The following is a 14,439-nucleotide window of genomic DNA, read 5'->3' on the forward strand; positions in this document are numbered from 1 at the left end:
TAGAAGATTGTGGTGCAACTGTAGAGGTGCTATCTGAAAGCTGACCCTGTTTGTAAAACTACTACAATTTACACAAGTAAGCTAAATGGCATATTAGAAGAACAGATCCAGGAACAATTAAAACTAAATTAGAGGTTCAGGAAGGAAGCCTTTGGGCCCAGCTAGCCTGCCCCACTATATATGCAGCCAGTGCCAAGCCTGGAGGGGAGATAAAAGAAAGGAGCCTGGCTCAGTTCAGGGCTGAATGGTGAAGAGGCAGGAGCTAGCTGTATCCCTGCCTAAAGCAGCCAGGGTAGCCATCTGTAATAAGCACTAGTTTCCCAGCCAAGAAGACTGTGGAGGAACCCCCAGCATGGGAGGTAACTGACTGAGCAAACTCCAGAGACATTGTGGCTGCCCCAACCGAAGGAGTATGGGACCGCAGCAAGGCACCACCTGGACCACTAAAGGAATTCTCTGGGAAGCAAGACACCTGGTAAATTGTATTAGAGGGGCCATACCTCAAACTGAACAAACTGAAAGGAAATAGTCCAGGGTAGTGGATTCTGACTTGCCACTGAGAGGGACACCAACCCCCCTTGTTAAGGGGTTGACACACACAGAGCCCTGGGCTGAGACTGGTGGAGAGAGAGGGCCCAGCCCAGGCCTGAGAGCCAGGTGATCTAACCACTAGGCATCCCAAGCCCTGTTACAAGAACCTATGTCAAAAGATCAGTCTTGAATTGTGGGTTGTTTTATTTTGTTTGGAGAATGATACAGAGTTAACATGGAAGAGGTTGTTGTTGTTTTTTCCCCCTCCTTTTCCACAACCCTTTATAAAGTATGGTGAAGGTTTCCAGTATCTTGGCACCATTCTTCATTTTTGTTTTATACCATTGTCCTTTGTCCCATTGCTGGAAGTGATCACAGAGCACTTTACTCTCAACTAAGCACAAGTAACAAGTAGTTGATGTAGGAAAACACTATTCAGTTGCTGGACCAAATATGTAAAGCCTCATGCTGGTGGAGATATTTAGCCACAATTGTCTCAGGGCTGAATTTTTCTCAGGCTTCAGTCTCCTAAATGTCTGTGAAACCTCATGCCAGCAGGCATTAAGATGCCTGGAGTTATCTCTACTGCCTCCAGCACATTCAGATCAGGTGAATAAGAGTGTACTTGGAATGTAGGGAACTTTCTGCAATTCTTCTTGAATACAAATTCCCATCACCAAATGCTCAATGCTATCACCAGTAGTTAGCATTGAAGAGCTACCTTATTTGAACCTGTGTTCCAAGTACTTGGACAGTTAATCACTTCAAAAGAATTTAGTTTACGCTGCTCTTTATGGTTGTAAGAACTAAATTGCAATTTATATATGAGATAAATAAAAACTACTTTAGACTTGAGCTTGTCATTTTCTTTCATAATTAACTTTACTTTCTCATATAATAATGGACCTTCTGCTTGCTAATCTGCATTCCAGGGCCTATCATTTTCATGTGGCAAAGTTATGAGCCTCTCTAATAGCTCACAGGACCTCAGAGAGAACTGTTCCAGATACCTTGATGTTAAATTCAACCACCCTTTAGAATTAAGATTTTTTTTCCTTGTTGGCATATTTCAGATTGCTCAGCAATCTTAGTTCATAGTTCATGAGAAGAGCACAGCACTTGAGAACATTCATCTTTTCTTGTACTGAAGTCAAAGTCCCTCAAAAGATCTCTGCGTGTTTGAACTAGATTACACAGAAGATAAGAATTAGGATATAGAGTTTTTCATGAGTCTTACAACAGTAGCAAACTATCCCAATGAATAAAGTCAATAGGAGTTGCACCCATTATGCTGGGGTAAATTTGATTAAATAAATTCTCACATATTTTCTCATGAGTTTGAGAAAACTTGGAGGTTTGGCTTTGCACAGGTTCACCTGATCCAAAGCCCATTGAGGTATGGAAAGGCTTCCCTTGACTTCACTTATATAGATTCTTACGGCTCGGTTTCACTTTGAGTGTCTAGTTTGATAAATCCAAAAATTTGAAAATGAAATTCAGCCAGAACCATTAGGGATTCACCTGGTTTCATTTCAAAATCGTGATAAACCGTTAACCTCATCTGGTTTGGCTGCAAAAACTATGAACTGGGCTAGGTTTACACGTAACTGGGTGCAGATCCATTCCATACATTCTTAAATCTTAGCTGACCTTTTAACTAACCTGTTTGTGTTTGTAACAAGACCCAAAAGGAGCTGAGTTTGATGTTGCCATTCGCTGGTTTCACTGCAAAAATGTTACACAATTTTACCTAGTGATGTGTCCTAATCTGTTGGATTTAGTATGATACAAATACAGAAGTCAGGAATTTAGGTTTTTTTTTTTTTAATCTGGTTAATTATGTACAAAAAGGCCAGTTCTGTGGAGTGCTGGCAATAGTATAGAAATACAGAATGTGTCAAGTTCCACTTCTGGTCCTGCTAAATTGCTGTATTTCTTCCAGCCTTATAATTAGTGCTCAGATTACTGTCATAATACTCTCCTCAAAGTGTAAGTGTTTCCCTTCATAACAAATAGAACTGGGGTCAACTAAAGGTAATAGCTTTTTGCTTTTTTTTTTTGCTTAGTTGGAAAGTATGGATGCAAGTGTCGTGCCAGTTTACAACACAAGAAGAGGAAGAAGAAATCAGGAAGTTATTGGCCATTTAAAAGACAGTTGCTTATAGGTTCTGTTCTCATCAGTCTCTTTCACAACATGATTCTAATGTTGTTGATTTTATGTTCTTACTAATCTTTGTCACAGACCACAGTAATAGAATTTTATTCATTCTACACTCTGTCACTCCAGAAGACTTGACATTTGCAGACTATTTTGTATTTATGTCAGGCTGTTACCTTTCCCCACAAATTAGTTTGGCTTTAGCTAAAGCACTGTAATAGGTAGCCAATCAACATAGAATGCTGAAGATAATACAATGTACTATTGTAACAAATTGGTACAGGACAGCTCTCATAAGACAAAACATAGACAGCAAGCTTGCAAAAGTAAGGAGCATTAGCCCACTGTGACAGACATAGCCAGACAGCAGGTATATTATCTCTGTATTAGACCATCTTCTCAATACTTCTCAATAATAAAGGAGGTGGTGTGTGGTTTCTGCTGAAAGCTAAATAACTAGCTGACTGTCATGGTTATTGTAAGATGTTTGCACAGCAAATAGTCTGAGATGTGTAAATGTAGAATATTGGTTGCAAAATTGTTGAAGTGAGACTTGTCACCTGAGGCAAGGTGGGGTCTTAGGGCTCAATCAATATTGAGAACAATGGATATCTGTGGAAGCAGCACTTGTTTACTGTCTGAACCAGCTGGAGACTTGTTCATTTACAAAGACAAATGAACCACAGAAGAGTTCTCTGAAGAAGGCGCTCTCTGGGTTAACAGACAGTGGCCTGTAACCATATGAGAGTAGAAGTAATGGCACAAGTTGTTATCCATTACAGAGGAGAAACTCTGCCAGCGAGAGTGTCTCATGAAAGGGGATCCCAGCCTTCTGAACTGGACAAGTGCTGTAGTGATTGACAACTGGGGGAGAAATGCCTTCTTAGATAGGAAAGTAACCTGTTAATGAGGATAGGCTTTATATTGTATTTCATGTTTTTCTTTTACGTTTAACCTTATGTTGCCAATCCCTTATACTTGCTTTTTATTTAAATCTCTCTCTCAAGCTTTGCTAAACAAACTTCAGTTTGGTTTGATTACAGACATGTCTAAGTGCTTTGTGCTAAGGAAAGTGATGAACTGGCATGCAGAGGATCGGTTTACAGTATGGATGCTCAGAAAGAAAGAGACTGGGCACTAAAGAAGGGTGTATAAATTGCTAGCCTGCAAAGAAAAGGACTGAGGCTCGTGGAGCCTGGAACAGAGCGCATGTGCTGCCAGCAGCCGGCAGAGTTGTGAGGCTTTCTGTCTGGTGGCCACAGACAAGGCTTTCTCATGCTGTGAACAGGTGATTGTGATTCGTACTGGACACCTCTGGTAATCCTGAAAAGTGTCACAACAACCACTGTTATGAAAAGAATTATAAACAAAATAAGAACAACCAGAAATGGGCTAACAATTTACAACAAATAATATACTAAAAAAAGTTAGCCCCCCTTCTCCTTTGTGAATTGTCTGTGAACCAAGTGTGATCCAAATTTGCTTGCTTTGGTGAATGCATTTTTCCCAATATTTTTACCAGCTGTAGCTATTACAATTACTCATACACACAGCCTAAAGAGTGGTAGGTACTAGAGAACAAACAAACAATACAATTCTGCTACAATGTAATTAATTGCAAACTGATTTTATACATGACATTGTGAATGGGATCAACAAACAATAAAGGGCAGAAAGAGGATAGTGAAAAGTGAGCTCTCCCTTTATAGGGCAGAATAAATGGCCAGATAAAATATGCTCTCTCTGAATTTTCATTTCAATTGCCATCAAGCTATGCTAAGCAGAGTTTGGAAGGGTGTTGGCAAAGTTTGCTTTAATCACCTTTTCAACCCCTACAATCCTTGGGTAGCAAGGAGCTTCTCTGAGATGCATAGGCCTCCAGGAACCATTTCACCATCTGGGGATTGCCTGCCACACGCCTTTTTAAACCCATGCCTCTGACACACCCCTAAGTCAGGACTGGTGACCAAGGTGGCAGAGGGCCTGCTAGAGTAGGGCAAAGCAGGGGGTACTAGGGTCAGAATCTGGTCCAGCATCTGTAGTTTGTGGAATGAGATTCTAAAGTCCTTCAGGATCCATTATGTTGAAAGTTATGTGCTATAAATGTAAGATAATTATCTTGTGTGTAAGATAAGCTATATCAATCACAACATTAACTTTGGTCTTTGTTTTGTACCCTGTAGTCACATGAGTTAGTCCCATTTCATCTGTGTCAGTATTTCATCTCTTGTACGTACAATGCAGTGAAGTAGTCACAGTTTGAGAGGTCTATGTTTTCCATGTATGTCTGCCCACAGTGACATGGACTTACCTAATAAGCAATCCAGCTTGATTTGGTTTTCTATTTCAGTGGTGCTATGCTTTATAATTAGCTGTTGGCTACAGTATGCCATGCTGAGAGAACGTGGCCATGTAATAATAATCCCTCAGAATTGTTTTGTCATGGAGATTTGGCACAATATTGACTGATTACAATGTGATTCTAAAAACTGAATTCTCTAAAGAGCAACTTGTGACGGGACCCCTTGGGACGGTCACCTGACGTGTTGGAACTACCTCTGAGCCCATTTTCCCTGCCAGCTTGGGACTCCAGAACCCTGTCTTCTGGAGCCAGACATGCTAGCCTACTGCAACACAGACCCAGGTCTGGTCCGCGCCCCCAAAGCTGCAGACTTTAACCAAAAACTGCTTAGCGGATAACCTATCTCCAGCACCCAGTTCCCAATGGGATCCAAACCCCAAATAAATCAGTTTGACTCTGTATAAAGCTTATACAGGGTAAACTCATAAATTGTCCACCCTCTATAACACTGATAGAGAGATATGCACAGCTGTTAGTGCCCCCAGGTATTAATCATGTATTCTGGGTTAATAAATAGTTAAATTAAAAGTGAGTTTATTAAGTGTAAAAGGTAGGATTTAAGTGGTTTCCAGTAATAACAGACAGAACAAAGTAAGTGACCAAGCAAAATAAAACAAAAGCATCAAGTCTAAGTGTAATACATTAAGAAACTGATACAGGTAATATCTCACCCTCAGAGATGTTCCAAAAAGCTTCTTTCACAGACTAGACTCCTTTCTAGTCTGGGCCAAAACCTTTCCATTTGTACAGCCCTTGTTAGTTCCAGCTCAGGTGGTAACTAGGGGTTTTCTCATGACTGACTGCCTCCTTTGTTCTCTTACATCCCCTTGTATAGCTTTGGCACAAGGCAGGAATCTTCTGTCTCTCTGGATCCCCACCCCTCCTTCTAAATGGAAAAGCACCAGATTTAAGATGGATTCCACCATACTTCCTGGGCTGGCTTACAGGAACAAATAAACAGATCCATTTACAACCAATTGTCAGGGCCGCCCGGGGGGAAGGGGGACAAGTGGGGCAATTTGCCCCAGGCCCCCACGAGAGTTTTTTGGGGTCCCTGGAGTGGGGTCCTTCACTCACTCCGGGGGCTCCAGAAAACTCTCATGGGGCCCGGGGCCCCGGAGCTTCTTCCGCTCCGGATCTTCAGTGGCAAATCAGCGGTGGGAGGGTCATTCCACTCAGGGACCCGCCACCAAAGTGCCCCAAAGACCCATGGCAGTGGGTCCTTCCGCCCCAGGACCTGCCACCAAAGTGCTGGGTCTTCGGCGACAATTCGACAGCAAGGGCCCCCCGCTGCCGAAGGCTCCAAGCCCCCTGAATCCTCTGGGCGGCCCTGCCAATTGTCCGAGTCAATGGGAGCCATCAAGATTTTAAACCATCATCAATGGCCCACACTTCGTATAAATACAGTAGGACCTCAGAGTTAAACTTTATATTTCTAGATTCAGATGCAAGAATGATACATACATACAGATTATAAGCTTTATAATGATACTTTACAAGAGACCTTTTGCTTAAAACATATTTCAGTTACATCATATTTACACTCGTAAGCGTCTTTCAATAAACATTATGGAGTGCAACATCACACAACTTACTTTGTTTTGTCCTGGGTTTTTTTAAGTGATTTTCTATCTGATGAGCTGCAAAGTTTCACTATTAAAATAGCATATTTATTAGTGCAAATATCTTGGTTGGTCACAGAGAAGTGCAGGATAGCTAAATCAAAACTGACTGAGCCAGTGCACAAGAAAAACAACAACAACAAAAACCCAATTCAGGATGAACTTGTTCTGAGTTTTAGACAAAATCCCTAAAAAAAAGGGAGGTACTGCAGTGGGATTTGTGCATTAAGATTGACAGGCTGGCGAATTTGTGAGTCAGTACATTTTTTAACACAAAATCAGATAAAGCTTAAGAGGTTCTGTCAGCAGAGGGTACCCTGATTGGCGAGATCTCCCTACGTCCCATCCGAGGAGTGCAGAAGTGGGAGAGTAGTGCTGTATCCGTGGTAGTGCATCCAACCACCCAGCCCTTCCTGGAACCCAGAGGAAAACCACCAATGGGAACTTTTTGGGGTTCATACTCCATGTGGTTTCCTAGTGCAGAAGAAGGAACAGCCACTATCCAAACCATGCTCTTCTGCAGCGGCAGTGACAATCCACATGGCTAGATGTCTCAAATATTATCCCAAGGAGTAATACAACAGTATGACTTTTCCTAAGGTCAGATGTCCTGTGAGAGTTTCTGTGTTCAGTTGTACCCTTTATCTTGTATTGAAAAGGGGACAGTGTTTCACTATGTTGTACCTCAATCAAGTGTTGCCTAACGCCTCTCTCTCTCTCCCAGATATCATCTCCTTAAAAGTTTAACTGGAATATTGAAAGCATGTTTTGGAAACAGTTTTAGAACAGCTCAGTAAATTCTACTCGATCAGATGAACACTAGTCTGGGACTCAAAGTATCTATAAGGAGCATTAAAAACCTGTACTTGCCAGAAAAATATCTTGTTTGTTTTTTAATTAATCATTATATTTTGGTTTATAAATTAGGGAAATATTTTCCATGGCTAATTTGTTTTAAATATTGTTCAGTTGGATGGTTCAAGCTATACTTAAGAAAAATACTCTGATCTTTTTTAGCATCTGGACCTGAAGTCCTTTATGTGGGAGAAAATATAGGCAGTGCTACCATTTTCTCAGCATGTGGAAAAGCTCTCTTTTGGAATCCATATACCATTTCCTCTCTTCTAAAAGGATGAGGAATATGGACCCAGAATAGTAGTATGAGATATAATCATCAGTGAGAGATAAGAGTCTGAGGCTTTTACCCAAGTTTATCTTAGCTGTACATTGCAGTGCAAAAAGATTAAAAAAATGTATCGGATTTATATAACTGCTTGTAAAAAATCAACAGATAGTTTTGAAACAGGATATATTGCATTATCCTGAGCTCTTGCTGTCAGTTCAGATGAATGCCTTCACAGTTTATGAAAAGAGATTTAATACCTTTCCATTTTTGAACAGGATATTTTTTAGCAGCAAAAGACAAGGACGAAGAATTTAATGTCATATGAAATGTATAACACTAATGTAAGATTTTAGGCTCAGTCCAACTGGCTGCAGATCAAAGATACTCAGAGAAACTCAGCCAGCTCTTTTCGTAAAAGGTCCCTTTCTTTTGTGGGTGAGCAAAGCTGGTCTTTCCAGCCCCACAGTAAGTCTGCCTCTGAAATCTAAGGTCTATTCTTTAATGAAACCATAAGCATCTAGCACTGTAGAAACCAACAGGACTTGACGTTTTTATGTTTTTGATTCAACATGTCTGATCTGGGCAGTCAAGCCCACCCAATGGTGCTTAACTAGCCATCCATAGATTCAGTTGTACAAATGTAAGCATGCAATTTGTACAGTTGTGTAAAAAATATCATTTTCGGATATGCAAGTGAGCCTCTACAGTTTACAAATGCAGCCCTAAAAACATTTTTTTTCTTAAATGCAAGATTTCCCTGACAGCCATTTTTAAAATACTGATCGGTGTTATGACGAGAAATTTTGAAAAAGCTTCTACAACTTCATATTTATCTTCTACTTTCACTAGCACCTTATGGAATATTTTAATTCAAACACAACTACAATTATGAACAGAAATTCACAAAGTGCAATTTGTGATGTAAGATCCTTTTAAAATTTATTATTGCATTTGTTCACTTACTAATTTTCAATATTCAGCAGCTTGCAGTAAGTTATAAAAATTAGTGTTCTCTTATACTTAGCATTTTCTTGTGTTTGTTTTTTTTACTACATCATGGATTGGTTTTGAAAAGAAATATTCTGGTACAATTTTGAGAACAATGCAGTAAGAATTATCTTACCAAAACTGATCAAAGAGCCCTTTAGTCTGGTATCTTGGTTCTAACACCATATTCTTATGAGGGATATATAAAATCCTTATAATGTACAGTACCTAAAGCATTATTATGGAAGGACTACCCAAGGTTCTATAGTTAAGGTTGCAGAAGGACATGTCACTGCTTCCCGGGAGCCACCTGTGGTAAGCGCTGCCCAGAGCCCGCACCCCAAACTCCCTCCCACAACCCCACACCCCGCCCCAGCCCGGAGTCTGCACCCCCAACCCACACCCCAACACCCTGCCTCAGCCAAGAGCCCACCCACACTCCAAACCCCTCAGCCCCAGCCCAGAACCCCATCCTGGCTCCCATACCCTTCATCCCTGGCCCAACCCCCAGAGCTCACACCCCCAGACAGAGCTCACACCCCAACCTCTGCCCTAGTCCAGTGAAAATGAGCGAGAGAGCAAGGGTCGTAGAGAGAGAGTGAGGGAGGGAAGGTTGATGGAGTGAGCAGGGGTGTGGCCTCATAAGAAAGGGGCAGGGAAAGGGGTTCAGTTTTCTGCCATTAGAAAGTTGGGAACCCTGTTTGTTCTGCTCCACAGCAGACCAATGAAGATATCTATAACAGTACAAATACAATATTAAAAGTTGAGATTAAATATTTTCAAGTCTTCAAAAATATCCCAGGGTGACATTCCCTTTTGGGTTTCATGTTTATTTCTTCATGTATAGAATTTTAAATTTGAAAACTCAAGCAAATTCCCAGGAGAAAACTTCATTAAGGTTAAGAGCACATATCAAGGTAAAATACATTAAAGGGATATTGCAGTTATCCCAAACCCAAGCATTGTAAACACGGGAAATTCAAAGTTAAAATTACATTTAAAGGAAATCCAAATGTATTAAGCTATGTAAATGCACAGATAAGTACCCCTGTAGTGGCACGGAGTAAAGTGTTTAGTCGTGGGAAAAGAAAATGTGTCTTTAAAAATCAGTTTGATGTAATCTGGGACCACACACTGAAATGCCTTAGTCATAATTGTATGGTTATTGCATGGTTTCACTACATGGCAGAGTTAGGGTTGTTTGGGTGCCTTTTCATACTTGAGCATGTTTGGATTTCTTTTAAGTGTAAGCTTATCTCTGAATTTCCTAGGTTTCTAATGTTTGGTTTGTGGGTATTTGCAACATCTGATGGTTTGGGAGTAAATACAGTGTGTTTTAGCCTATATTACTGATATATTTGCTCATACTTAATTCTCAACATTGTTTTTGGTTACACCAGCTAAGATAAAACTTACAAGGACTATACATTTTAATACATCATGACCTAAATTGTTCCCTTTCTGGAGTAAGGGAGAAATTATGACACATTGTAAAATAAGTTCCCTGACAAAAACCATGTTAAGACTTATTTAAACTTTAGAGTACAAATCACTAGTTTAACTGATTAAGGCAGATGTCCTGTGGCTGGTGGGAAGAAGAGAAGTATATGGCATGTAGTTAGACAGTATCATAATGCAAACACACAAGGGAGCCAAATTAAGGTGCACAGACAACCTTAATTCTAGCATCTTCTAACTTTTGAGAGCTTGACTCTGTAGCCCTTTTTTTTTTTTTAATGTAATATACCTGACAACTGCTGGATGTTACAATCATCTTGAAAATAATCTGCAATTGAGAAAAGATCTGGAGCGTGGCAGGTGAGAGGAAGGAAATATCGTCACTTCAAAAGAAAAGAAATAGATTGTTGGTGTCTTGCTAACTTCAGATAAAATCACAAGTTGGTAACAAAATCTCAGAATATACACATAAGGGAATATGGAGAAGACAAGCCGTAAAAGTCTTGGAACTTGGTTTGATAATATCAAGGCTAAAATTGTTTCAGCATACACTGAATAAATATTATTAGAGGATTCATCTATCTGAATGGATTTCCAACTCAAGAATAGTTTTTTTTTTTAATGGTATACTTTAATTTTTGTTGGTATAATTGTTAGGCTTTTGTGAAAGAGACAGAAAGCAATGATAGAGATATACAATGAGTCATACTCAAGTGCAGTGCAAATGGAAAAATCTGTTTGTTTTTTAAAAAAACAAACAAATGAAAAACTCCTCATCCAGGATGCTGTTCTGACTCCCATTCACAGGAGTATTGCAATAATACAGTACTTAGAGGCCTAAATATATCTTTGTTTTGAAAAGGATCCTAGGCCCAAACCCTCATCCCCTGCATCAGGCCTAATTATCTTTTCTGAATAATAATAATTAAGCTTATTATAAAAATAATGCTTTGCCACCTCTTAATTATAAGTGATTCCTCTCTACTATTATTAATCCACTTCATGAAAAGCCAGCCTAAGGATTTCATGGAGAATTTGTGAGAGGATTTTTTGGGATAAACTCCAAATCTGACTGACTCATTGTACGTAAGACCTCTGGGTATGCACATGATATTTAATGCCTTTCCAACCCCCATCACTTCTCACCTCTTGCTGCAGAAATGCAGCCCATTTGCTTTTTCATTTCGAGTTTCATGATTGTTTGCTATTGGTTTATATTTTCAATGTTAAGATTCCAAGGAAGAGGAATACAAATGTATTTTAAAATAATCAGGGGATCTTGTTGATGCAGGCTTTTCTGGGGACCGTAGGGTGGTTCTGCTTCTGTGGCAGCTGTGCTCCCCTCTTTAGGCAGCGGGGTTGACTAGTGAATTAGCTTAGTCATAGCAATACCAGTCATGCACAACCCCATCACCCACACAACAGTATGGTGGAGCGGCCATGGAGCCACATACACGTCTACCTCGATATAACGCTGTCCTCGGGAGCCAAAAAAATCTTACCATGTTATAGGTGAAACCGCATTATATTGAGCTTGCTTTGATCCACCAGAGTGCGCAGCCTCGCCCCCCGGAGTGCTGCTTTACCGCATTATATCTGAATTCATTTTATATCGGATCGCGTTATATCGAGGTAGAGGTATAGTATGCAGAAGATTCCTCACCTCCCTGTGCAGCAGAGCCTCACCTATTCCACTGCTTTCTGCATCCATGACGCTATTTGTCCTCTAATGTACCAAAGTCCAAAAACATCAACTAGAACAAAGAAACTCAGAGGTTTTGGTTGCAAGGGTTCATCTTGGAAGATAGTAAAATTCACTGCTTGCCATGTGGCTTCCCACTAAAGCTATACATTTCAGGTTCACTCTAAACTCTGCTCACGTTCCCCAGGAGGCTCTCACAGCTCAGGGATCAGCAAGCCTGGTCAGAATCTTAAATTGTAGTAAACACTGAAACAAGAACCTGGGTTTTGCTTCTCATTATGAAAGTCTTACTCAGCTGTCCCAGTGACTGATTAACACTCTACCGGGATGTTGGTTTGTAGTTCTGCTTCTCTAATGCTCAACAAAACATTCACTGATTAGTTTCCATTTCCAATAGTTAAGAATACTTAGGGCTTATTTTCCAAGAGCTGCAGGGGAGTTTAGCACCATAACTGCTTTACCTTCAGTGAACATCATCCAGATACTATTTTTCATAATATTTTAAGGACCTAGTCAGCCCTTGGATGCCTGTCATTGGAATCCAAAGCAAGTACAGAGGCAACAGGCTTATGTGTGGTTTGTCTATGCCTCTGCTGGTCTGGGGATTCACACTCCAAGCTTCTTTTAAAGGAGGAATTATAACTCTTCTCTTTCCATCCCCCAACAAGGGAATGTGAGAGAGATTCTGGGATGGGAAGCATATGGAGTTTCCTGTCCCCTGTGCAGGCATCTATAAATACAGCCTGTATTTTATTACAGGACAGAGAGATTTTATGTACAGCAAGATTTTACAGCCAAGACACAAACTCTTCAAACAATTGGTTTTCTAAATGCATTGGTAAGTCCCTAAGGTACAGCAGCAGCATTAACGGGTGCCACTGTCAAAGGACATGGTATTCAGAGACAGCTGAAAAATGGCTTTCTGTGGATTTTTTCCCATTTCTATCACACATTCAAAAATTTGCCACTTATATTTGTACATATTTTACTTTGTTCATCACAAGGAAAGAGAACCTTACTTCAAATAAAACTAATTAACTGTGGGAGTAGGGGTTTAGAAAAGGAGGATAAGTTTAGATAGCCCTTTTGAATGGGAGATTACTCATGAATTGGAGAAATCCCCACAGTGCATTTATGTCAATAGTATTGTACATGTTCTTTCCTCACACATTCCAGTACAAGATGTATATTAAATATGTGTACCAAATGCTTAACTGGCAGTAAGTCAACCTTTTCTGAGTGAACAGCCCATTGATGATACAAAACATTTTTCTTTTTTCCCTCAAAAATGAGAGTTTGTTGCCCTTTATTCAATGACTTTTTGTCAAATTAGGGAACAGAGAGCTTTTTATTCTTTCCATGAAGTGCCCTTTCAGATTCAGTAATTGTATGTTCTGTTCCTCAGGAAATGAGAGAAGATCGAGATCAGTCACGATTGGACTCTATGGTGCTGCTAATTATGAAACTGGACCAACTCGATCAGGATATTGAAAATGCTCTCAGTACAGGCTCTTCACCATCCAGCACCCCGACATACAAACGGAGGCATATACCTGTGAGCCTGTTTGCTAACTCTTTCTTTTTATTCTAATTACATTTATTTTGGTTCATTCATTCATTTCTCTTCCTCTCTATCTCTCTTTCATTACTTTGATCAGCCTTTCACTTGCAGATTGAACTTTTCTGTGAAAAGAGAGCTGATATGTGGAAGTATTATGAAAACATCCCAGATGAAAGAATGGGAGAAAAGCAAAATTCAAAAGGTGTCAGGCTGTTTCTATTACCTCTTATTGCTTAGACAAATTAGAGTGGAGTTAGAATCACAGTAATGTTAGCCTGTGAATATATACACATTCCACTTGATTTGCAATAGCTAGAGTTGAAAATGTACATTAGTTACAGTTTATTTTGTTCCCAGTTGTGCGATCCAGTAATTTTTCAGCAGGGAGCCACTTGTAGACCACTTATGAAATCCTCCTCTGTTAGAATAATATTCCAGCATAATCCACAATTTTTATTTAGATGGAGAGTCTTTTGCAGAGGACAATGTGAAAGAGGATAGAGCGATTCACTAACTAATGAATAAATTGTTATTTTAAAAGATTTGTTTAAACAAGTAGATGTGAGCAATACTACCAACTTTTCAACTGGTTTGTTTGGGAAGTTATAATGCAGGCTTTCTGCTCATCTTAACCATCCCTATTTTGCAATTAAAAATAACGAATCTTAAAGAAACATATTCAATTTAGACAGTGTTTGGAATGAAGCTTTTTTCTAACAAAGTCATCTTCATCATTTCCATACAGTCCAGTTAGTAATATGTAGGAGAAAAATGATTTTCTATTTTTATTTGAATCTTAGCATGTTGGCCAGTTGAAGAGTATGTAGTTAATAATATAATACAATTCATGTTTGTATTCTGTTACTTAACAAAAAGTTTGACAGCATATTACAGTTAAGCCACTTAAAATATAGAGTTGTTGAAATACCCCC

At 39.7% G+C, this 14,439-nt stretch overlaps 1 protein-coding gene across 1 annotated transcript in view; it reads left to right on the forward strand.

Annotated features, from left to right (window-relative positions):
- The window catches only part of DLC1 (DLC1 Rho GTPase activating protein), a 365,039-nt gene that overhangs the window by 73,855 nt on the left and 276,745 nt on the right, over positions 1–14,439 (forward strand). The window contains exon 3 of the mRNA XM_050947317.1: positions 13,352–13,501. Coding sequence (XP_050803274.1) covers positions 13,352–13,501 — 150 coding nt within the window. The remainder of the gene's footprint in view (positions 1–13,351; positions 13,502–14,439) is intronic.

The sequence above is a fragment of the Gopherus flavomarginatus genome, chromosome 3 (assembly GCF_025201925.1).
Source record: "Gopherus flavomarginatus isolate rGopFla2 chromosome 3, rGopFla2.mat.asm, whole genome shotgun sequence".
NCBI lineage: Eukaryota > Metazoa > Chordata > Testudines > Testudinidae > Gopherus > Gopherus flavomarginatus.